This window comes from Sceloporus occidentalis, unplaced genomic scaffold, assembly GCF_023333645.1.
Source record: "Sceloporus occidentalis isolate IW3139 unplaced genomic scaffold, rSceOcc1.0.p SCAF_6, whole genome shotgun sequence".
Lineage (NCBI taxonomy): Eukaryota > Metazoa > Chordata > Lepidosauria > Squamata > Phrynosomatidae > Sceloporus > Sceloporus occidentalis.
The window spans coordinates 111261296-111285256 of NW_028316986.1; the positions used below are offsets into that span (position 1 = coordinate 111261296).

Sequence of the window (23961 nt, forward strand, 5' to 3'; positions counted from 1 at the left end):
TTGAAATATGTTCTGTGGAGATTTCACAAGGAATATTTATTGTATCAATTAAAAAGAAATTCCCAAATAAATTTTGTGATGTGAACTGCTGTTGATTGTAAGGCGACAGTTGTGAGGTGACTTTTTAGCTGATCTAATTAGCCTTATGACAGAGGCGAAGTATTGATTGGGGACTGGAGACCAGTCTTGGCAGTCTAGATTATTTACACCTCAAGAAGGAGCATTGTAGAAAAACACTAATGAACAATAAATCTGCCCAGAGCTGTTCAGCTACACCTGTTCCTAAAGCAACAAAAATTCATTGGCTATCAAGCTTTCCTTAGGAAATATGTTGATTTCTACAGGAAGAAGGTGCAATAACAGCATTATCTTTGATCCTTGCTGTTGCATTGATTCCCATTTACAGAAAGGGATTATCATTGTTTATACTAAAATTGTATCTTTGATAAATATAAATTCATAAGCCTACATAAAGAAAAAAAATTGTTACATTTAGCAAGTTGTTATAGTTATGAATGTGTCAACATTTTCCCACTATATTTCCTTGCCTATTAAATTTTGCTATGAAGTGAAACTTTTCATATTCATCAATAGAATCCTTTAAAAATCAAGCTTCTTTGGCTTGCATATTTTATTTTTATAAATAAAAAATGCTGTTGAAAGAATTCAAACAAACAGAAAGTTAAAACGTGCCTAGTCTCTTCTACACTTGTTCAAACATTTGAGATTTTCCTTTAAACTTAAGTAAATGTGTTATTTTAATTTGTCAGCCCTTTTCATGCGAAGGAGTACATAGCTGATACAAGAAAGCTCCACAGGAAAATGCTGTTTTAAGGAACTTTATTTCATTGTTCTGAATTGTTTTTATATATTTTTAAACAGCTATTAGAAGCCATTCCCCAGCCAAGCCTGTTCTAATATTTGTATCATCCCGACGTCAAACTAGACTTACTGCTCTGGAACTAATTGCTTTTTTGGCAACTGAGGATGACCCAAAACAGTGGCTGAATATGGATGAAAGAGAGGTAAATGTGAGCATTTTGTATTAACTGAATTTAGCTGAGTATCATTTCTGTTGGCAGGGATATAGCATTAAAAGTGAGTTTCACTAGAAACCTCTCATATGATTTGGCTACATCTCCTTTCCACTTTATTAATATTTAAACATTGATTTGAGATACGCAACATTCCTGATTGTCTAATGTTGATTAAGCAGTTATAATTGGCCTTTTTTTTCTTCCTTAAAAGAATTTTCCTCACCCCTTCTAAGAGGCCTTAATAGGAGCTAAGTACTGCATCAACAACAGTATTAACCAGAGTTAAAGCTAATAGGGTGTCACTCTTGAGAAGGGGTTCAAACCAGAGTTTCACAGTTGAGGGTGACAAGGGAAGAATAGGAGGAATTGGGATTCTAGGAGAGAATGGCTGGGCAGGGAGGGAGGGAGTATGCTATAAAACATAAAAGGGGCATATCTAGGTCAGCATTCTTTTCACACAGTAATCAACCAGATGTTTATAAAAAGCCCACAAAAGCAACACATGATTGTAATAGGGCTTCTGATCCTGGAAGTAATATATAGCCAATATGACTCACCCTGTTGCTCCTGATCCCTCAACCGTGACCCACAGTGTTGCACACAGCTCCACATGTGCACAGCTATGGGTTCTGTTGGTAATGATGTGGGTTTGGGAGGGAGCAGGGAATGGAACATTTTGCAGAAAATCTTTGGGTGCTGTCAATAATATTATCTGATTAGGACCTTAGGTTTAAATATTATGTCCAAATATATTTGTTATACAATGGAAAGGAGAAGCTAGGCATAGTCAGACACGCACACTAGACTTTAGGAAAGCTGATTTTAGTAAACTTAGAGAAATACTGGGGGTGATCCCATGGTCAGGAATACTAAAAGAGAAGGGAGTTCAAGATGAATGGGAGTTTCTCAAGGGGGAGATACTGAAGGCACAATTTCAAACAGTTTCAGTGAAAAAGAAAAATGGGAGATGTCTCAAGAAACCAGGATGGATGACTAAGGAACTTTCAGTTGAGCTAAGTTTTAAACGGAACATGTATAAGAAATGGAAAAATGGGGAAATCACAAAAGAAGAAGCTATCCAGTCCAACCCCCTGCCATGCAGGAAATCTAAATCAAATCATCCCCAAAAGATGGCCATCTAGCCTCTGTTTAAAGACCTCTAAGGAAGGAGACTCCACTACACTCAGAGGGAGTTTGTTCCACTGTTGAACAGCTCTTACTGTCAGAAAGTTCCTTCTAATGTTGAGATGGAATCTCTTTTCCTGTAGATAAACATATAGTTTATCCCATAGAAAACTATGGGCAAAATATAGCATCATAACCTTTTCTGGAAAATTCCACCCACATCTGTGTATCCTCTATACATGCTATAGAAAATTGCAGGTCAGCACAATAATCCTAAAACCTGCCTGCTTCTTTATCTGCCAGAGTGCCAGACCCAACACGAGCATTTTAATGCTGCATGGCAGGGGAAGGGGATCCTGGAATATGAGGAAGGACAAAGGTATCCTTCCCCTCCCTTCCTTCTGAAACATACTGATGTGCCACGGGAAAGGGGAATCTTTGAACTTCATAGCATGAATTGCTCCAAACCTGCCCATCCCTCTAGTTTTCCGTTTCCTCCTGCACTTCCATTCTTCAACTTTTCTGAACCATTGACTTCATTGTCAGATGGAGTTGCACGTCATCCCAGCATGCAGTGTCAGACTAATACAGTAAGTTTGACTTATTAAGTTTTCAGATCATTAGCCTCATTAGTCTCTTGCAGCATAAAAAGGAGGAAGGGAGGGGGAGAGAAAAAGGAACATGGCAGCACCTTTAAGTCTAAGTGATTTTTATTTTAACATGGTTTCTTGAGTATAAACCCACTTCTTCTGACAGACTTTTGGTAAGCAGATTTATTGATTTCACACATCCTAACTGATTTGAATCACTGATCACTGAAAAGATCTGAAAGACCTGTACCACCCCACCCAGCCCTTTGAAAATGTACAGTAAGTGACTTGTTTTAAATCTTTCTGGATTCTGTTTATAACCTGAGGTGTTAATATCACTCTGTACTGCATCTAAAGAAATGGGTTTATATCCACAAAAGAATTTGCTTTAAAAATGAACAGTTAGTCTTAAAGGTACTGGTATACTACTCTTTTCCCTCTCTCTTCCTTCCTCCTTTTTATCCTGACTTAAGTAAACAGGGTAGGAACAATGCAAAGAATACCCCCTCCCCGATATTGGTGAACTTCAGCTCCTAACATTATGTACCATTAGCTACACTAGCGATAGCTGATGGGAGATCTAACAAGATCTGGAGGACTCCTTTTGTTCACCCTGCTGTAGACCCCATTCTACCCCTCCTCCAATTCCTTGGGGTAAAGTGAGGTACTGGTAGGATATGGTTCCAACATAGAATAGAATAGCTATTCTATTTAGCAGTTGTGTGTTTGCAAAGAGACAAGAATTTGTACCTTTGGCAATCAGCCTGAACTTAGATGCTTTTATTCTGAACAGCTGTATGAGTTGTAGAACTCATTATCTCTGTATGTTCAAATGCTGTTGTCATTCCATGAGCCTTGAAACAGTTCATATCTTTGTAGTATTTTTATTGAATTCCCCTTCCCTTTTAATTTATAGACTTAGGGCCAAAGCAGATGGGCAGCAACAAGTGGCTTGAAAGTGGGTTATCTGAAAGCAGGTGCAATCACTGCCTGTACAGTGTATTGGTGCATCAGCATGCCCAGTGATACATTGGCAAAGCACAATCATGCAGGTCTCCCACACATGTCCCCTTGAACCCATGCCCCCCATTGGACTGTCTGGTTTGTGTACATTGGTCCCTCCGTATCCATGAATTTGCCATCTGCAAATTTGAGCATCTGCAGATGGCAAGCCCGTATTGTCCCCAGTGATGGTGCGCACTTAGCTGTGCCACTATTGGGGACAGAAGTCCCCCCTCCTTCCCTCTCCTTGGCCCCAGCCCTGGCTGACTGGGTGGCAGACTCCACCCCCAAGCCAAACAGGGGCAGAAGCCTTGGAGTAAGGAAGGAGGGGAGGGGAGGAGGGGGAGGGGGCTCCCTCCCATTCTCCCTAATGGTGACATGCCCACGTGGCCACATCACCATTAAAAACAATGAGCATCCTCAGATTTTGATATCCACCGGGGGTCCGGAACAGATCCCCGTGGATACTGAGGGCCCACTGTATTTTGTAATTATATTAATTGCATTATTGGTGATTGCATTTTTGCTTTGCCACAGTCCTGTACTGGCACCAGGCTTATATGCCGGTGCAATGATGTGTATTTTCTGCCTTGAATTGGTATATCCCAGCTTCTTTTTGCTCTGGTTTTTAGCCCAGAGCACACTTTTGTTTCTCTTCCCACCCACTTTTGCTTCATGCATCAAACACCATGCCTTTAAAGTGGTTAGAATCCACTTTATTTTGCTAGTGCAGACTACCCCATAGTTACCTAAGGAGTTTCTTGAGAAAATTAAAATTACTTCCTTATAGTTTGAGCAATCCTGTTTTGCTTTCATACTGTAGACTTCGATCATTATGTATTCCAGTGATAAAAATTTGTGGCTGAATACTTTTTTTTTCAGTTCTTACTCTTCAAATCATAGAATTGTAGAATCACAGAGTTAGAGGAGACCACAAGGGCCATTCAGTCCAACTCCCTGCCATGCCAGAGCACATCTGTGAATGGTAAGCCAATGTTGTCCCCAGTGGCACTGTGTGCACATGTCCACATTGCATTAGGGACAGCCCTGTTGTCACCAGTGGTGACACGTGCCCATGGCCGCGCTGCCATTAGGGACAGTGGGACTGAAGTCCGTCTGTCCTTCCTTCCTTCCTTCCTTCCTTCCTTCCTTCCTTCTTTCTTCTGCCAGAGGGAGCTGGAGCCAGTGCCAGGGCCGTGGGTTCCATCCTGGATGTTGGGCTGGGGGTGGGGGTGGGAATTCTGGCCCCGGGGAATGATGGCCATAGAAGAACAGCACTGGCCCTGGACCCTGGCTCTGGTAGCAGCAATACTTCTTGCTCTTCGAGGGGCTTCTCCTCCAGTACCTCTGCCTGGGGAGCTGGTGCTGGCTGTGTCCCATTATGCCTAAAAGCAGCATGGCCATGTGCACACACTGCCACTGGGGACAATGGGGGCACATGGTGGTGCATAATGGGACTTGTGCATCCGCTGATTTTAGTATCCACTGGGGGGGGGGGTCTGAAACGGATCCCCCATGGATACCAAGGTCCCACTGTATAGTGGTTTGAATATTGGACTAGGACACTGGGATACCAGGGTTCAAATCTCAGCTTGACCATGAAAACCACTGGATGACCTTGGGCAAGTCACACACACTCAGCCTCAGAGAAAGCCAGTGGCAAACCTCCTCTGAACAAATCTTGCCAAGAAAAACCCATGATATTTGCCTTAGTATTGCCATAAGCTGGAGAAGACTTGAAGATACACAACAACGTTTTCAAAGAAAATGCTGGCAGGCGTCAAAAGTTTCCATAAACATGAGGATACCACAGAAGATTGCCATCCAATTTCAAAAACTCATCACTTTTGCCAACTTCAGATAACAAATAATTTCAAATGTGAAGGGATGGTCCATTGAAGTAACAGAATTCTAGGTCCTGTAGACCACACTTCAATATTTACGTTGACTAGTTTCCATTAAGAGTCTTCCACTAAATTCTTCACTAACTGAAGTTTTTGGATTCTCTTCCAAGGGAGCTCAAAGTCTAGTACACTGCAGAAATCTAACCTAAAAAGTATGAGAGCATAGACCACTGATATCACACTGCCACCTTGTAGATAGAGCTGAAGCCACCAAGGTTGCCTGAGCCTTCAGTGAAAATGATGGATCCAGAGAGTATCTTACAAGGAGGAGTGTCCCTATATAGGTCTGATCATACTATCCCTACTTTATACAAAGGAACCATCCATTAACAAAGCCTCAGTTTATTGGTTTCCATCTTGTCCATTAATGATTCAGCACATCTAGTACCACACTTACTTAATATGAAAAGGAAGGATGGAGTTGCATGTCATCCCAGCATGCAATGTACCTGTCATGGCCAGCCAAGAGCAGGACTCGGAGGACTCGGAGGAGGAAGTGGTTCCTCAAGTGCAAGAGGAGATGGAGGCTATATCAGGTCGTAATCCTGCCCTGCCAGACCCCAGCCCTGATCTCTCAGCCCCAGGGGTTGAAGCTCAGCCAGGTCCTAGCTCTGTGGGGATTCCTCCTGAGGCTCAGCAGCCTAGTGGTGACTCTGGGGAAGAACCAAGCCTAGAGGTTCCTTCCTTTAGGCAGCGAAGAGCTGAGAGTTCTTGTGTGCGTTGATCCAGGAGGCTTGCAGAGAGGCAAGCTGCTGATAAGCCACAGCTGGCACAAGGGAGGGCGTCTTGCATTTAAGCAGCTGGAGAACGCCAACCCTTTTCCAGCAATTATTGCAGAATCCTTCTTGGTGATTGCTGTCAGCACTGGCTTCTTGTTTCCTTGAACCCTTGTTTGTCTTGGACCTACAACTTTGGAACAAACTGGACTATTGCTACCTTCTGGGTGCCCTGACCTTGGACTGAACTGACTTCCGTGAACTCTGGTATCCTGACCTTGGCTTTGTGGCTTGCTTCTCTCGGACTAACAGAAAGGTCTGTATACTGTCTCCCAGCTCCTTTCTTGCTGAGCCATCACTATCAGCTTTGGTTTGTGTGTATGCTGGCCGCAGTCCAGCACAGTACCATAAATCTCTCAATGTCCACACATAGCAGTTTCCTATAGATGTTAAACAGCATAGAGGAAAGAATCAACTCCTGCAGAATCCCACATTTGAGATTCCAAAAGGGAAAACAGCATCTCCTTGGCACCATCTTCTAGAAGTGACTAGCCACATGGAGGTAGAGCCACTGCAAAGCAGTGCTCTTAACTAAAACAGCCACTCTGGAATGATACCATGACAGATAATTTTGAACACTGCTGGTTGGGGAAGATGTATTAATATGGACACACTCTCCCAGTCTGTCTCCTAACCAAGAGATCTTGCAGCACAAGCAAGAGATCTTTGGCACCAAAGCAAAACCCTGATTGAAAGTGATCCATAAAATTCAGCTCATCCAAGCATGCTCAGATTTCATCACTAGCCACCCATTAGAACCTAGATAGGGATCTGCTAAAGTGGTCAAAGTTATTTGGATCTTCCATGTTGTGGAAATTCTTCTTAAAAATTCTTACCACCAGCTTTTCAGGCAGCTCAGGGCCACTTCCTGTTGTAGTGAGACACTTATCACTTCTCTGGCGAAATATCACTTCCCTGGCCCTACTTTTTTAGATTTCACGAGTTATCAGTGGCAAGGCTTCATCACAGAAGTATCAAGCAAGTACATCCAGGCATCTTGTACACATCAGCAAGTTGCCTTAAATCAAAATCATCCAGGTCAATATTCCAAACAACTTGTGAAATTGATTTGCTAAAACAGCAGAGTCAGAGTTTACTCCGTACAATACTGATTTTTTAAATTTCATCACAGTTTTCCTGTAAGAGTAATGTTAATATTCTCTTAATTGTCCAAAGCTTAAACTACTACCTATGTACCTTTCACTGCAATTCACAAGGCAGAAAAGAAAGCAGAGAAACTGTCTCAGAACCACTTCCAACTCTTCATTTTAAAAAATGAAATGAAATGACTGAAGCTCCATATGAGAATAGAAGAATCTCAGAGTAGATCCTTTTTCTGATTCAGTATGATTATTATGTTTCATCTCTTCAATTATGTTTCTGTTACTAGAGTTGCAAGTGATATAGGCACTTAAAGGCTGAGCCCATTCTTATGAGAGAAAACTACTTGGTAGTGTGCTCAGTGCATTGAGTATGTTCCATTGTATCCAAGCATTGTTAATACAACACACATTCATCTAATATGTAGTATGATATAAGCAAAGAGCAGAAGGATTCTCTGTAAGAGACCTTCAGGGTAAGAAAGGGCCTTCTGAGAAAAGAGTTCTTCATATTCTCCACAACTGAGTTGTAATCAGTAATTTCTCAGTGTCCATGTGCATAAACAAAACATCTAGAGCCATTAATTTTCTAAGTGTAATTTGAAAAGCTCTGGTTTGTAATTAATTCTTTTGAGCAGTAACGGTTATAACAGTGTGAGAGATAACTTCATTAGCAGTGTCACACTAACTTACTCCATCTCAATTGACTTTTATAATTAAAAATTTGCACCTATTTGGATATGTTTTGTACCACAATGCAGCCATTTGCAGCATTCTGATATTTTTCAGTAACCAAAAATATCAGATTTACTTATTTTTGGATATTATAAAGTAGAAAAATAAAGTTTAAATTTGGAACTATACACTGGAGAGTTTTAGGATTTTAACTAATTACTCATAATGTAACTGTCTAAACTTTGGGGAAATTACTAACAGCTCCAGGAGCTGTGCTGGCTTTTGAAAGGAGAATGAGAATTATGGTTAGAATGAGATACACAGTGACGAGTGTTACACCTACAAAAATATTTGTCATTCTAGGGGTTGGGAGCATGTAGTCCTTGGTCTTCAGCTCTCATTAATCCAGACCAGCATAGTGAATGGTCAGAGCAGATGAGAGTTACAATCTTCCAATATCTGGAGAGGCAGATTTCTTTGGTATACTATAGGCACTTAACTCTTTAATTTGTTTGGGTGATTAGAAATCTAATCTTTTTTATTATTCTTTATTGATATTATTTTATGTATTAAAATAAATTAATATAATTCTATATTAATCTTGAACTGAAATTTATATACTATATGGTTTTGACTAGGAGAGTGATGGGTAAGGGACTAAATCTATAGGCCATATTGTGTAGATTCAAGCTACTATAGCCTGTTGAACCTCCAAGGCTTTTCTGCTAGGAAAATGTTCCAGCCTCCTCTTTTCCTAGAACAGAAAGTAACTACACAACAGCAGTGTGGTACTCTAAAAGCCAAGATGAAAACCTTAGCAAGCCAGATGTGATCTGTTGGTTATACAGCTGCTGTGGTAATATCTCTTCTCCTTTGTACCTTTGTACATCATGCAAGGGAAAATGACTTCCTGGATGCAGACTTAGTTTCAGGACAAGACACCATTTGGCATGATTACTGAAGAATGACAGACATTAAAGTGGCAACATCTCTGCTTTCTGAGTCGGATATGTAGCACGGATTTTCTTCAAATAATGGCTTCTGCCTTTTCTTTAGGATGTTGTGCCTGCCTTGGAGGAGCTAATCTCTAGAGGATTAATGTTTTTGTATTATTTCAGAGGAAGTAAGAATCAGAATGGAAACAGAAGACAAGGGAATTGCATATGGAATTATATACATAATAACTGGGCATTATAAGTTAGCGTGAAGGTCCTCCTTGTTACATGTGCTCAGTTCATTAGTATTTGCATTATGCCAAGTCAAACCAGTGGTTCACAGCAGTTGATAGTTCAGAGCCCTGACTATCAATTGCTCTTAAAACTTATGGGCAGATTTTCTTTCCCCGTTCTGGTATTTGAGACCCTTTAATTGGTACATTTGTAGCTAGATGTAGCTCATCCCTCTCTGCCTTTGCCCAGTGAGGAGACTTGCAGTGATGGGTTAAAATATGAAAGAATGGACAGCTGGTCAACTTGAAAGGAGATTAAATAAAAATTGGCCTACCAGTGACTCCTACTTGTGATGGTTATATGCCAGGGGTCGGCAACCTCCGGCCCGCGGAGGCGGCAGGACCGGCCCCAGCCTGGTCCTGCCGCTGATTGCCACAGGCGGTACCGCGGTGGCGGCAGCGCCAAGGAGGGCGGGCTGCAGGCAGTGTGCCCATGCCCACGCCCACGCCTTCCTGTAGCCCTGCACACGCCTGCAGGGCTAAATAGGAGGAGTTTCTCCTCCTGGGGCTGGCTGGCCAATGGCTGCTGGCAGGGGGCGGGCTGTTGGAGCTCCAGCCTGCCCCCATTGGCCAGCCAGCCTCAAGAGGAGGAGCTCCTCCTCAGGCAGGGCAGGAAGGGGGTGGGGGTCCTCCTCCTCCTTCCTGCCCCTCCCACAGCTGCCTGACAGCCGCAGGGAGGGCAGAAAGGGGTGGAGGTCGCCTCCTGCCCTTTCCCTCCCTTCCCACGGCTGCCTGACAGCCACAGGGAGGGCAGGAAGGGGGCGGGGGTCGCCTCCTCCTCCTTCCCTCCCTTCCCACGGCTTCCTGACAGCCGCAGGGAGGGCAGGAAGGGAGCGGGGGTCTCCTCTTCCTCCTTCCCTCCCTTCCCACGGCTGCCTGACAGCCGCGGGGAGGGAAGGAAGGGAGCGGGGGTCGCCTCCTCCTCCTCCCCTCCCTTCCCACGGCTGCCTCACAGCCGCGGGGAGGGAAGGAAGGGGGCGGGGGAAGAGGAGGAGGAGGAAGAAGAAGAGTAGCAGAAGGAAGAGGAGGATTTCCATTCCATTTGTACAGGTCTGCTTTGTTTTAACAATGATAGTGGTGATGATGATGATGATATCAGTCAGTTTCTGAAGACATGCACTCACCCTTTCTGAAGGTGAGACGGTGTGACTTTCCAAAGTGCATTTCTGTGTATTTTCGGTGCTTTTAATGCTAAAAGGTCTGCTTTAACAATGATAGTGATGATGATGATGATAATGATGATGATGATGATGATGATATCAGCCAGCTTCTGAGGCCCAAATTTCCTCCATTTTGATCATGCCTAAGAAACATCCATTTATATTAACATTTTTTGAAAATCATCAAAAAATTTTGCATGTCCTCCATTTTTAAAAATGTGTCCTACATTTGAAAATGTTGTCCTATATTATTTAAATATTTAATTATTTATCCCCCCCCCCCCCCCCCGTTGTCTGGGGGACACCAACCTGGCCCCCGGCTCAAAAAGGTTGCCTACCCCTGTTATATGCCATTTCCAAGTTTAGAAACAGTATGCCTCTGAGTACAAATCACTGGAGAGCAAGAAAGATAATCATTGCAGGTTTGTAAATCAGTTAATCTGGGCCAGTTTACCTCCCTTATCTTTTGTTTTCTTTTCTTTGTTTTCAGAAATCATTTTCAGATAATAAATTTTAACCTGCACAAGGTCTGCAGACTCCATGTAAGACCTGAAAAAAGTTATATGCCTTTGTCTTCTCTTCTGAGAATATTTCCATGGCATGCTAGTACTCAAGAATAATAATAATAATAATAATTGTTCGACATGTCCCCAGATTGAGCACTGCAGTTTACCTTGATAATTCTACATTAATCTAGTGAGGATTAGAAGAATATGTTAACCAGAGAAAAATATTCATAAATTACTTGCATCCCCACTCATTCATCAATTTTGTCAGCTCCTATCTTCAGTCAAAGGAGACATTTCTATTTCATTTTTCTGGTTGAGAATTTAGAAGTTCTTGATGGTCTCTGTGACTCACACAATTGAGTTTATCCTGTACCTACACAGTGCATTTTAGAATATGGGACTGGCAGTTTAAGGAGAGGCATTTAGAAATCTTATCTGGAGAGCAATAGTGCCTCACCAGACTACAAAACCCAGGATTCCATAGGATGCAGTCATGCCACTTAAGCTGAAATTATAGCAGTATAATTATGTAGTATGAATGGCCCCCAACAATGGGATGTGCTTGTAGTATATTTGGTCACAAGGTTTAGTTCTCTCCAATGGATCAATCCAAGTGTAATACATTAAAGCATTTATAGAGAGCAGGGTTGGGAGTTTGTTTTACCAGGTATTTTTGGATTGTAGCTCTCAGCATTCTTTGATATTTACTATGTGACTAGATCTGGCAGATGTTCCAGTGCAACTTTTGGAAAAGCTGATATATGTCTCACTCTTAAACCATATTTAATAAGCCACAGATTCAGCCTCATATAGTAGCCATAGCTTCAGTGCAGGGACGTAGCCAAGGGGGGGGGGGTCCTTGGGGTCCGGACCCCCCCCCCCTTCCATTAGAAAAATGAATGGTGTGTGCTGCTGCGTTGCCGCGCCCAAGCCCCATTATAATGGTGGCACTTAGTCTGGACCCCCCCCCTTCCTAAAATCCTGGCTAGGTCCCTGTTCAGTGGTAGTAATACCACACAAATTTTACAGCGTTTACTCAGAAAAAAAATCCTGTTGAAAACAAACCAGTTACTGTAATAAAACTGAAAATTGCATAATCTCAAATTAATATGTGTTTGCTTGTTCTGTGCTCCAGTCTGAAGTTTCCACTGCTTTTACAGTCTATGTAAAGTTTGTCTATGGTTTTCAATAGCAATAGCTTTCCCATAGCATCTTTAGCTTGTTAAGGTTGTATGCTAATTCCATAAAATTAATGTTGCTTCTTAAAACTTTGATATTTAGTAATGCTTAACAAATGCCTCATCCAGTTCCTGCTGTGGCTATGGGAAAGAAAAACTGACACACATGTTATATGGAGGCCTTTGTGACTTTAATGGGAAACCACATGTAAAACTGAAAATGTGTGAAGTAAAATATGTGTGCACATATACGGAGGAATATAATTTCTATATGGCTCTAAAAACAAATAACACTCCATCTTGAATTTCTGCTTTGTTTAGTAACTTCATGACTGTAGTGCATATTCTTCTATTTTTTTTTATCAGTAATGCAATATTTTCAGTGTGACACATAATGAAACAAAAATAGTGTGATTTTGAATACTTTGTGACAGGCTGTCATGTTTTTCAGGTGAAATCTATACTTAATATTTTTCTTTAATCTTCTTTGCTTTGGTGGTTTAATACTGGGAAACTCATGTCACTGATATTAATCATTGGGGAAATAAAGTATGTTCATATCATCATCTCCTATTTGGAAACCAATAAAATTTTCATCAGGATTTGACCACATTTATATATTTGCTGTAACTTAAGTTGGAATTTTCTTCTGTGACGTTTATTTTGATTTGTTTTTATTTTGTTGCTATATAGTTAGCTACTTTTGAAATACATATAAAGCTTGTTTAAGGATTTTTTTTTCTATCTATCTTGTTTTTCCTCCACATTGGTATGAACATAATTTATAGTTACCTTCCCACATTGTATCCTTACAACAATCCTATGAGGGAGAATGAGGGACAGCGACAAGCCAAAAGTCGCCCTCTTAAGCTTCATAGCTGAGTGATTTGAATGCATGCCTCTAAAGTCTGCATCCATCACTGTCCACTATATTGTACTGAATCCTGGTATTTAGGAGATACTTGGCATAAGGCATAGTGGGAACCTGTCCATAATGTAGGGACTCTGTTGGTCAGAGTGGAAGTGAGAGCAGAAAGTCTCAGGATTTCCACTGCAGTGCTGTATGTTGTTGTAATAAACAAAAATGTCATTTCACCTTAACTCAGGAGTACTTTAACTACACTTAACATCTGTGCCAGATGTGAAATGTGTAATTATATTTTGTTTTTAAGGCTTTGTAACTTTCCTGATTCTTTTGTTCAGCCCATCTTTCTTTGCCGACCATTTCAGACAATCGATAAGTGTTATGCAGTGGCATATGGTCTGAGTCTGATGTGCTTTGAAAAGGGTACAGAGTGCTAATAATGAGGATTCCGCAAAAATGGGAAAACCAGGGCGGCAGATATGCTTTGAGAAAGTATGGGGTTTTAGCATCTTGAAACAATATATCACACTCAAAGGGACAGAATTGGGCTGCACAATCTGTTAGCTCATTCTTGTCCAATCTGGTCTCCTCCTTTCTTTTGGAGCCAGCGTTGTCATCAACTTGCTGAATTATACCCTGACTGGAATGAATTTCAGACACAGGGTAATGTATCTACTTAAATGGAATTCTGTCTTTTTTTTACAAAAGCTTTTTAGATACAGTATAATAATTTTAATAAAATATTTTTTTTAGAAAAACCACACTGTTTACATTAAGTTGTTAAAAATTTTGCATTTGTGAAAGACCAGAGGGGATGGGAAAATCTAGTTATTCATTTTATAATAATCTTCCCATTTCTTAAGTTTTATTTCTGCCCCTAACACATTTTAAGTGGAAACTATATCTTACATTGCAAAAAGAATCTTAGTTTTCAAAAATAGCTATGAAATGACATGTACACTATTAAACTATATAACACAGGGACAATGCCTTTTCAACAGTTTAAATATCAATGCATTATCATTTTATTCAGGAAAGCCAAAATTGCTTTAAAACATGATATGAACCCACTAGGTGACCTTAGGCAAGTTAAATGTTTCAGCCTCAGAGGATGGCAATGGAAAAAACCCTCTGAAGATACTTGCCAAGAAAATCCTGATAGGGTCGACTTAGGGTTGCCATAAGTCAGAAATGACTTGGAGACACACAACACACACACATTAATATTAAAATCAGCTCACTTCTGTTATAGTAACATTTGATTTTACCTACAAATATGTTACCTACAAATGATGATTTAGGAATATTCTCTCTCTCTCTCTCTCTCTCTCTCTCTCTCTCTCCACACACACACACACACACACACATAATGCCAATGGGGTCTTCAGTAACAGTGGGCAAATTGTTAATAGAGTAAAATCATAAATATTTACTGAGAAGTAAGTCCCATTGAGTTCAGTGAACCTCAGGATCACAACCTGAATTTGTTTCATACTTTTGGTGAGCATAACACATCTTACATCGCTTACATAACACATCGCTTTATAAATAAAGGTTAATAATAATAATAATAATAATAATAATAATAATTACAAAGATAGCCACCTCTTACAATTATCCTAGCTTTTTTGGCCAGTTAACCGCTCTTCCAGTATAGTTTTGGAAGATGAGCTTAATAATACAGTTTGAGTTTCCCTTATCTGCAATTCCAAAACCCAAAATACTCCAAAAAAACCCAAAACTTTTCTCATGGGTCACTGAGGTACTGGCACCTTTGCTTTCTGATGGCTCAATGTGCAAACTTTGTTTAATGCATAAAATTATTTAAAATATTGTATAAAATTATCCTCAGACTATGTGTATAAGGTGTATATGAAACATAAATTAATTTTGTGTTGGGTCCGATATCCAAGATATCTCATTATGTATGTGTGTGTGTGTGTGTATATATATATGTATATATATGTAAATACAAGTATTCCAAAATCTAAAAGAAAAAAAAAGCTGAAATCCAAAACATTTCTGGTCTTAAGCATTTTGCATAAGGGAGACTCAATTTTTAATTCAAAAACGGGTTCAAGAAAGTAATCTTCTATGAAATAAATTCTCTTCAGAATTTTGGATCCCAGGAATCTGTTTGTGGGCAAAATAAAGTTTTGTTGTCATTTTTTAGCATTGATTGATGGGAAAGTGAGGTGGGCTTACTAGAAATGACTAAGATTCCCTGCTGCTAGAATAACAGGCACTCCTGCTAAGCGTCTTTTACTTTTACTGTGTTATATTACACAGCTTTGTGAATATTATTGACAGCACCAAGGGCACTGCTTATTTAGGAGGAGTAGCTTTATGGTTAAAAATTGGTAGCAAAAAGAATGATTAATATTACTGAACCATTTCACAGTTTCCATGATTAGAATATCTCATCAAGGCTCAGTTTTGAAATGTCACTATAACTGAACTGCCACACGTCTTGAAATGTGAAGTAATGTCAAAAATAAACTTATTTGTAGCTAAATTGTGCAACATTTTGTAATTATATTAAAATGAACCTTTTAATGATAATTGATAGCACTTACAGGTCATTCCAATGAGCAACTTTGTTTTAATCAGAGAACAAAACTGGTTTAATGTTTCTGTTCAGGATGATTTGGTTTGGGCTCAAAAGACTAAACGAGAATTCAAGCCTGTTATTAAACCATCCCATTGCTAGATTAACTCTTACAAAACTTTGATTACTTCTCAGAGAAACAGACCCATGGTCAGACATTTTAAAAGATCTCTGTTCTCCCTCCCCCCCCCCCCCCATCCCATGTTTTAGCTGTTTATGGTTCTCCACAGAAAATGATAAAGGTTTCTTATATAAATTCATTGTAAAATAATATCATATCTTTTCAATCCTGTTTGGGGGGGAAATACACTGTTGCGCTTTTCTCTGTAACTTTTAGTCTTTCTGGCTACATTTCTTTTATTGTTCTTATTTTAACTATGCACTTGGACTCTATAAATATAGATTTCCTTATGTTATACTCAGATGTGTAGCACAAAATTTGATTTTTCAACTTAATTTATGGTATCTGTTAGAAGCATTTGGGTAGCACCATCCATCTCTGTCCTGAGTGAAGATTCATCTAGAAAGTTCCCATAGATTGTATAAATTAGCAGGCAATAAAAGCAAAGCACTATCTGGACAACCCGGGTTCCTTATTGTGTGTTCTTACAAAGTAATGGTTGTGGCATTTTCAGTGCATTGCAAGTTGTTCAAATCAACTTCAGTTTAAATACATTAGAGTTCCATATATTAAAGCAATTTTTGGGGAGTTTTCTGTGTTTAAGAAACTATTTTTCCACATTAGTACACTTGTTGCAATAGCTCCACAGACTGTGAATCCTTTTCTGGGCACAACTCAAAGTGCTGGTGTTTAAAGCCCTATATGATTCATGTCCAGGCTACCAGAAGGATTATGTCTTCCTATATGAGTCTCCTTAGGTTCAAAGATCTTCAAAGGAATCCTTTCTCTAAGTTCTACTAGCTTCTCAGGCCTGCTTAATGGGAACAAGGGAGAGAGATTCCTGGTGACTTCTCCAAGGCTTTGAAATTCCCTCACTAGGGTCCTGAGCAAGATGGGCCAGGAAACCATGGGCTGAGCCCATGCTGTTCTGGCTCAAGTGCTCATCAAGGTTGGTCCCCAAGCCAGCGTGGTGACAGGTGGGTGTTTACACACTTGTCCCTGCGCCAGCCTGGGGACCCACTATCAGCACGCACTCCATACCTTTCTCCACCATCACTCTTACTGAGAAGCCCCCAACACCACATCTGATGCAGAACCAGGGACAGGTGTTCCATTTCCACATCAGACACAATGATGGGGAGCTTCCCAGTAGGAGCAACAGCAGTGAAAGGTGTAAGGAACATGCAGGGACTGTTTAAACAGCAAGGGTTTGCAGCAGAGTTTCCATGGTAAACTGGGGGTCAAAACTAGGATCGGTCCTGTTCCATTGGATCTATGTATGATTGGCCAGGATCCAGCCTGCTTCTGGCCCCAGGGTTTTGGCCTGTGTCATCCAAACAGGACAACGCAAGGCCAGGGGAAACATGGGCCTTTTGGCCCATGCTGACAGCCCTAAGAAGGATAGGCTCTCTCCATGCTGTCTTTTCAACAGTCAGTGATTTTTTTTTTTTACAGGCTTTTTAACATTATATGGGCTTTGTTTGCCATTATCAAAGTGTTAGGTACGACTTTGTAAACTTAGGGGGAAATAAACTTAGGGGGAAATTAACATTATATGGGCAATGGGCTTTTACTTGTGTTCTGTCTTGTTGATTTTTAAGTTATTTTTCTAACAGATTATAAACCATTTTGAATATGTAAATTGTTAAATTCTATTTTAAAACAGGTTTTATACAGTTGTCCCTCCATTTTCGTAGGGGATCTGTTCTGAACCGGCCCCCTTGTGAAAGTGGAAATTCGCAAATATTCAAGCCCCATTGGCTTGAATGGCCATGCACGCCCGTGGGTGCATACACCATTTTAACGCTACATGCTTGCCAGTCTGGGAAGGACCGAGACTGCAGACTCGAAGTCTGCAAAAATGGTGGGACAAGTGTATATTTTACTATTATCTTCATATGTTTACTGCTTTAAATCTTGTATGCCATCTTGATTCCCATTAATAGGGGAAAGACAGGATATGAATGAATAAACGGAATAAGAAGAATAAGAAGAATATCAGGAATAAATATGACAAACAGTTGGCACATTGCATTGTTCTCTTTACAACATTTTACTAACATTTTCTTTTAATAGCAATTAGATGCTTTAAATTCCAGGAGAGTGCATACAGTTGTATTTGCTTTTGCGTGAACCTTTTGAAAGGCTGTAAGAACCACTTTCAGCACAGACTTTGCTTTTCTTGACAGCTGTTCCTTATGTTACATCAGGCAGTGTTTCTGAAGGTTTTGCGCATTTCAGAAGCAGGTTGTTAAAGTAACATGGGGTGTATTTTCAGGAAGTGGAAATTCATTTTGCCTAAAAATGCATTGACATTTTAAGTTGGAAAATTAAGAGATGAATTGTAGCCACATGCCTCATACTTATAAAAATCTTCTCTTCATTAGTTCACCTTATTCTGTTTTACTGGCATATGTAGCACATTATGAAGCTGACCGATTAGAGTTGTAGCTAATTAAATCCCATTTATTGTGATGGGACTAAATGTTGATGCAGACCAACAAGTTTATATAGAATTCTATTGTGTTCTTTTCCCCATGCTTATTAATTTGCTTGCATTCTTCATGAATTTCTTTGTTCATTAAGAGACTGTTTATTTCCCCCTAAGTTTACAAAGTTGTACCTAACACTTTGATAATGGCAAACAATTCCCTTTTATTTCTGAAAGCCTTTTAAATGATTCTTAAATTAATTTTTATAAATACTTCCCTTTTTTATTCATTACAGATGAATGTCATCATAGGAACAATCAGAGATTCAAACCTCAAGCTTACTCTTGCATTTGGAATAGGCATCCACCATGCTGGCCTGCATGAACGAGACAGAAAAACTGTGGAGGAGTTGTTCGTGAACTGCAAAATCCAGGTATACACTTTCTGTCTGTATTATAATGTTGGGAGATTTTCTAATTGGCTTTTAAAAGTTGTGCTCATTTTCATACCAGCTTCCTTTCTCTTGTTTAGGTTCTTATTGCCACTAGCACATTAGCCTGGGGTGTCAATTTTCCAGCACATTTAGTAATTGTTAAAGGAACGGAATTTTATGATGGAAAAACAAGGCGTTATGTTGATTATCCAATTACAGGTATTGTCAAAAATCATAGCCCTACTAGAACAATATATATTATCTCTGTATAATAACTTCCTTGAAAGTAACAAATTGTCATCTTAAACATTAATTGGAAACAAAATGATTTATTACATATTTTGGTTAGACTTTTTAGTAAAAGTAGATAGTCTTTAAAAATTCTTGTTGCATTTTGAGAAGGCTGAACCCAGTAAGTGGGTATTTTCAGGGGGGAAATCTGAAAGCAATAGTATGTAAGAATTATCATTTTAAAAAGAAGGTACAGATTGAGTCCCCCTTATCTGGAATTCCAAAATAGAAAATATTCCAAAATCCAAAATTGTCCAAATGAGTGGATGAGATAGTGACACCTTTGCTTTCTGATGGTTCAGTGTACACAAATTTGATTTCATACACAAAATGGTTTAAATAATATTCTGTATAAAATAACTTCAGACTATGTGTATAATGTGTATATGAAATATAAGTGAAATTCATGTTTACACTTGGAGAACCCATCTCCAAGATATCTCATTATATATATGCAAATATTCTAAAATTTTAAAAAAACCACTTAAATGCCTAAATCCAGAATATTTTTAGTCCCACACATTTTTCAAAAGGGAGACTCAACCTGTAACTATGTAGCATATCTCCTTCTCTTGCATAATAATTTCATCTCAATACATCTACAAATTGTCAAGATTTCTACTATTTATCATCTGTTTCTTGTCTTTATCATTTCAGGTGAGGTAGATAATGCTTTTTAGAAGTTTTTATTATAATGATATAATACAAATTTATTTCTGTTACCCGCCTCTCCCAATGGATCAAGGCAGGATTACAACCATAAAACAACAATGGTGGGTTACACACCGCCAAAAAGTATGTGCTTGGCACGTACTAAGGTTGGGAAGGGGTGTCCTTTCCGGACGCCCCTAACCCTAGCACATGCCAAGCACATACAAAATAGCGGCACACCATTCTACATGGGCGCAGCCATTTTGACGTAGCAGATGCTTAGCGTCCGCATGGTGCGTAAATGATGCCGCAAGTGCGTCATTGGCACCTTGCGGCGTCATAACTGCACCGCAAAAAGAACCCACTTTTTGCAGGTTCTTTTTGCTGCGCCGGGGAACCGTGCGGTTTGTCCGCTGCAGTTCCCTGGTGCAGCAAACACGGGTGCCGGCAGAGCACCCTTTTTGGGCGCTCTGTAAAGCGCCAGTGACATCTAAATTACATGCAATAAAACAGTACATCACTTAAAAATACAATTCAAGACACTAAAAACATCTTCTAAAATACTCAATTACAGCCAGACGTGGGATTTTTCCTTAAGTTCTTCAGAAAAGATTGGGTAGGTAGGCTCACCGGAAAAGATCCGTCTTAAGTGCCTTCTTGAAGGTGGTAATAAAACGGGTCTCTTGCGGCAAATTATTCCATAGCTTGGGGGCCATGGCTGTAAATGCTCTGTGGGAAGTTGTTGTTAACCTGGTCTTTAAATATTCTAATAGATTCTTCCCAAATATTCTGAGAGTGCGGGACAGATTATGTAGGGAGAGGCGTTACCTCATGTAACTCAGGCCCAATCCATATAGGGCTTTAAAGGTAATGACCAACACTTTGCATTGCGCTCTGAAGCTGATTGGCAACCAATGAAGAGATTTTAGAATCGGTGTTATATGGTCTGATCTAGATGTTCTAGTGACCAATCTGGCTGCCGCATTTTGAACCAGTTGAAGCTTCCGAACTTGGTACAAAGGTATCCCCATGTAGAGCGCATTGCAGACATCTAAACGAGAGATTACCAGTACATGTACCGCTGTTTCAAGGTCCTTTCAATCCAGGTAGGGACGCAGTTGGCATATCAGCTGAAGCTGGTACCAAGCACTCCTGGCTATCACATCCACTGGAGATGATAACTGTAGAGATGAATCCAGGAGTACTCCCAAACTGCGAACTTTGTCCTTTAGGGGAAGTGTGACCCCATCCAGGACTGGTTGGTAAACCTCCGTCCCTGGACTTGGGGGACCTATCACGAGTACCTCCGTTTTCTCTGGATTCAGCTTGAGTTTGTTTTCCCTCATCCAGCCCATTACTTACCCGTAGCAGGCATCCAGAGGAGAGATGCCATCACTGTAACAGTTGGAGACATAGAGAGATAGATCTGGGTGTCATCAGCATACTGATAACACCATGCCCCATGTCTCCAGATGATCTCTCACAACAGATTCATGTAAATGTTAAATAGCATGGGGGATAGGATGGTGCCCTGAGGGATGCCAGATGTCATCTCTCTCTTAGAGGAGCAGCTATCCCCCAGCCTCACCATCTGGAACCTACCCAAGAGATAGGAATGGAGCCACTGGAACGCAGTGCCCCCAATTCCCTCAGTCTACCGTGGTCGATGGAATCGAATGCCTCTGATTTATTTTCAACCTTACTTGCATGTGTATCTGTTGAAACTGTACTCAAATGGTAATATAGATACATTTCTGAAAAAGATAGTACCTGTGCCCACTGGGCATCACTGAAATAAATGGGAAGAACTGTATGGATTTATTTTTATTTGCATATTTATTTTTATTTCAAAGATATCTAGCCTGCCTTTCTTACAGCATGGGACTCAAGGCAGCTTTCAAAAATGTTAAACTAAAAAAAAGATAAATGCTGATAGTCCAAAAAATGAAAGCACAATTTAACAAGTTATTATTTTAAAATGTCATTAATTTTTTTAAAGTGTAATATCATTTAAAAAGATAACAGTAAATCACCATGCTCATGCTATGTAGCGTCCATAGCTTTGATGGCAGAGTGCCTTCTTTGCAGACATAAATTCCCAAGACTTGGTATTTCCAGTATTAAAATATTTCAGTTAGCAAGACTGTGAGATAAATACAATATAGTTTCATATATTTGTATGATTATCCAGTCTGTTCCCTAACTGCTATAGAGAATGAATAGAGCCACATGGGGTAAAGCAGCTTACTCAACATTTAGGAATATCAAACATGCTTAGCCATTATATTGTTGAGACTTGTTCAGGCAAATTTCACTCTTCAAAGGTCTAGCAATATCTTGCACAAAACAAAAGACACCACTGTTTTTAACTTAGACAGATTTGTTGAGTTGACTGGATGGCACTTCTTTGACTATTAACCAGTGTTTCACACAAAAGGTGGAAAGCACAATTCCTTGACATTTGCAATAATGTAAGAGCAGTGAAGTTGTATTACACTTACTGTTGTCTTTAATTGACTTTTGTAGATGTTCTCCAAATGATGGGACGTGCTGGTAGACCTCAGTTTGATGATCAAGGCAAAGCTGTGATTCTAGTTCATGATATCAAGAAAGACTTCTACAAAAAATTCCTTTATGAACCTTTCCCTGTAGAATCAAGGTAAATGAAATGACATTTTATGGAGAAACATGGTTCACTAATACACTTATTTATTTATTTATTTGTTTATTTGTTTGATTGATTTCTGTCCCGCCTTTCTCCCCAAAAGGGAAACAAGGCAATTCATAAATAAAAATTCTAAAAACATATTCCAATAAAAAAATTAAAATTATCATCTTAAAAAAGTATAAAATTACAGGCTTTAAAACCACACTAAAAACATGATACCCACCCTATATAACAAACACCGAAGCCGCCTCATGATTATACATCAAAAGCCTATCTGAATAAAGCCATTTTTGCTTGCCGACAAAGGGCAAGCAGGGATGGGGCCAGCCTTGCTTCTCGTGGAATTTATTTTATTTATTATTCTATTTATTATAGTATTTATTTTATTTATTACAGTAGTCTAAACGGGGTATAATCAAGGCATGCCTCACTGTAGCCAGATCTGATGTTTCAAGGAATGGGCGCAGCTGGCACACAAGTTTTAACTGTGTAAATGCACTGTTGGCCACTACTGAAACCTGGGCATCCAGGTTCAGAGTGGAGTCCAGGAGCCCACCAAAGATGCAAGCCTGAGATTTCAGGAAGAGTGTAACCCATCCAGCACAGGCAGCATCCCTATTTCCTGTTCTGCCTTCTGACTGACCAGAAGCACCTCTGTCTTGTCTGGATTAAGCTTCAGTTTGTTTGTCCTCATCCAGTCCATTACTGACCACAGACACCAGCTCAGTACAGAGACAGCTTCCTTGGAATCAGATGGAAAGGAGAGATAGAATTGGGTGTCATACTGGTGACACCCTACCCCAAAACTCTGGATGACCTCACCAAGCGGTTTCATGTAGATGTTAAATAACAGGAGGGACAGAATGGAACCCTGTAGGACTCCACAGGCCAGTGCCAAAGGAATCGAACAGGAATCCCCCAACACCACCTTCTGAGTCTACCCTCCAAGAAAGACTGGAACCACTTCATAACAGTGCCCCCAAGTACCATCCCAGAAAGGCGACTCAGAAGAATACCAAGGCTGATAGTATCAAAAGCCGCTGAGAGATCCAGGAGAACCAACAGGGACACACTGTCCATTTCCCTGCAGAAGTCATCCACCAAGGCGACTAAAGCTGTCTCTGTCCCATAGCGAGGTCTGAAAATAGATTGAAATGGATCTAGATAATCCATTTCATTCAGAAACACCTGGAGCTGGGAGGCCACCACTCACTCCAGAACCTTGCCCAAGAATGGAATATTAGAGACTGGCCAATAGTTATCCTGGATAGCGGGATCCAGGGAACTCTTTTTCAGTAATGGCCTCCCCACAACCTCTTTTAGGTAGGGTGTAAATCTGCCTTGCTACAGGAAGCATTCACCACTCCCCTTACCCACTCAGCCAGTCCCCCTCTAGCAGCTTTCAGAAGCCAGGAAGGGCAAGTATCCAGTATGCACGTGGTGGCCCTCCCTTCTCCAAGGATTCTGTCTACATCATCAGGCTTCACAGGCGGAAACATATCCAATAAAATGGGACAAGCAGGCACCAAGAGTACATCCACAAGAACGGTGTCAACTGCAGCATCCAAGTCAGAGCGAATCTGAGCAATTTTGTCTGCAAAGTGTTTT

At 40.3% G+C, this 23961-nt stretch overlaps 1 protein-coding gene across 1 annotated transcript in view; it reads left to right on the forward strand.

Moving 5' to 3' along the window:
* The window catches only part of ASCC3 (activating signal cointegrator 1 complex subunit 3), a 332057-nt gene that overhangs the window by 223252 nt on the left and 84844 nt on the right, over positions 1-23961 (forward strand). The window contains exons 30-33 of the mRNA XM_089530681.1: positions 883-1025; positions 18606-18743; positions 18842-18962; positions 22212-22344. Coding sequence (XP_089386807.1) covers positions 883-1025; positions 18606-18743; positions 18842-18962; positions 22212-22344 — 535 coding nt within the window. The remainder of the gene's footprint in view (positions 1-882; positions 1026-18605; positions 18744-18841; positions 18963-22211; positions 22345-23961) is intronic.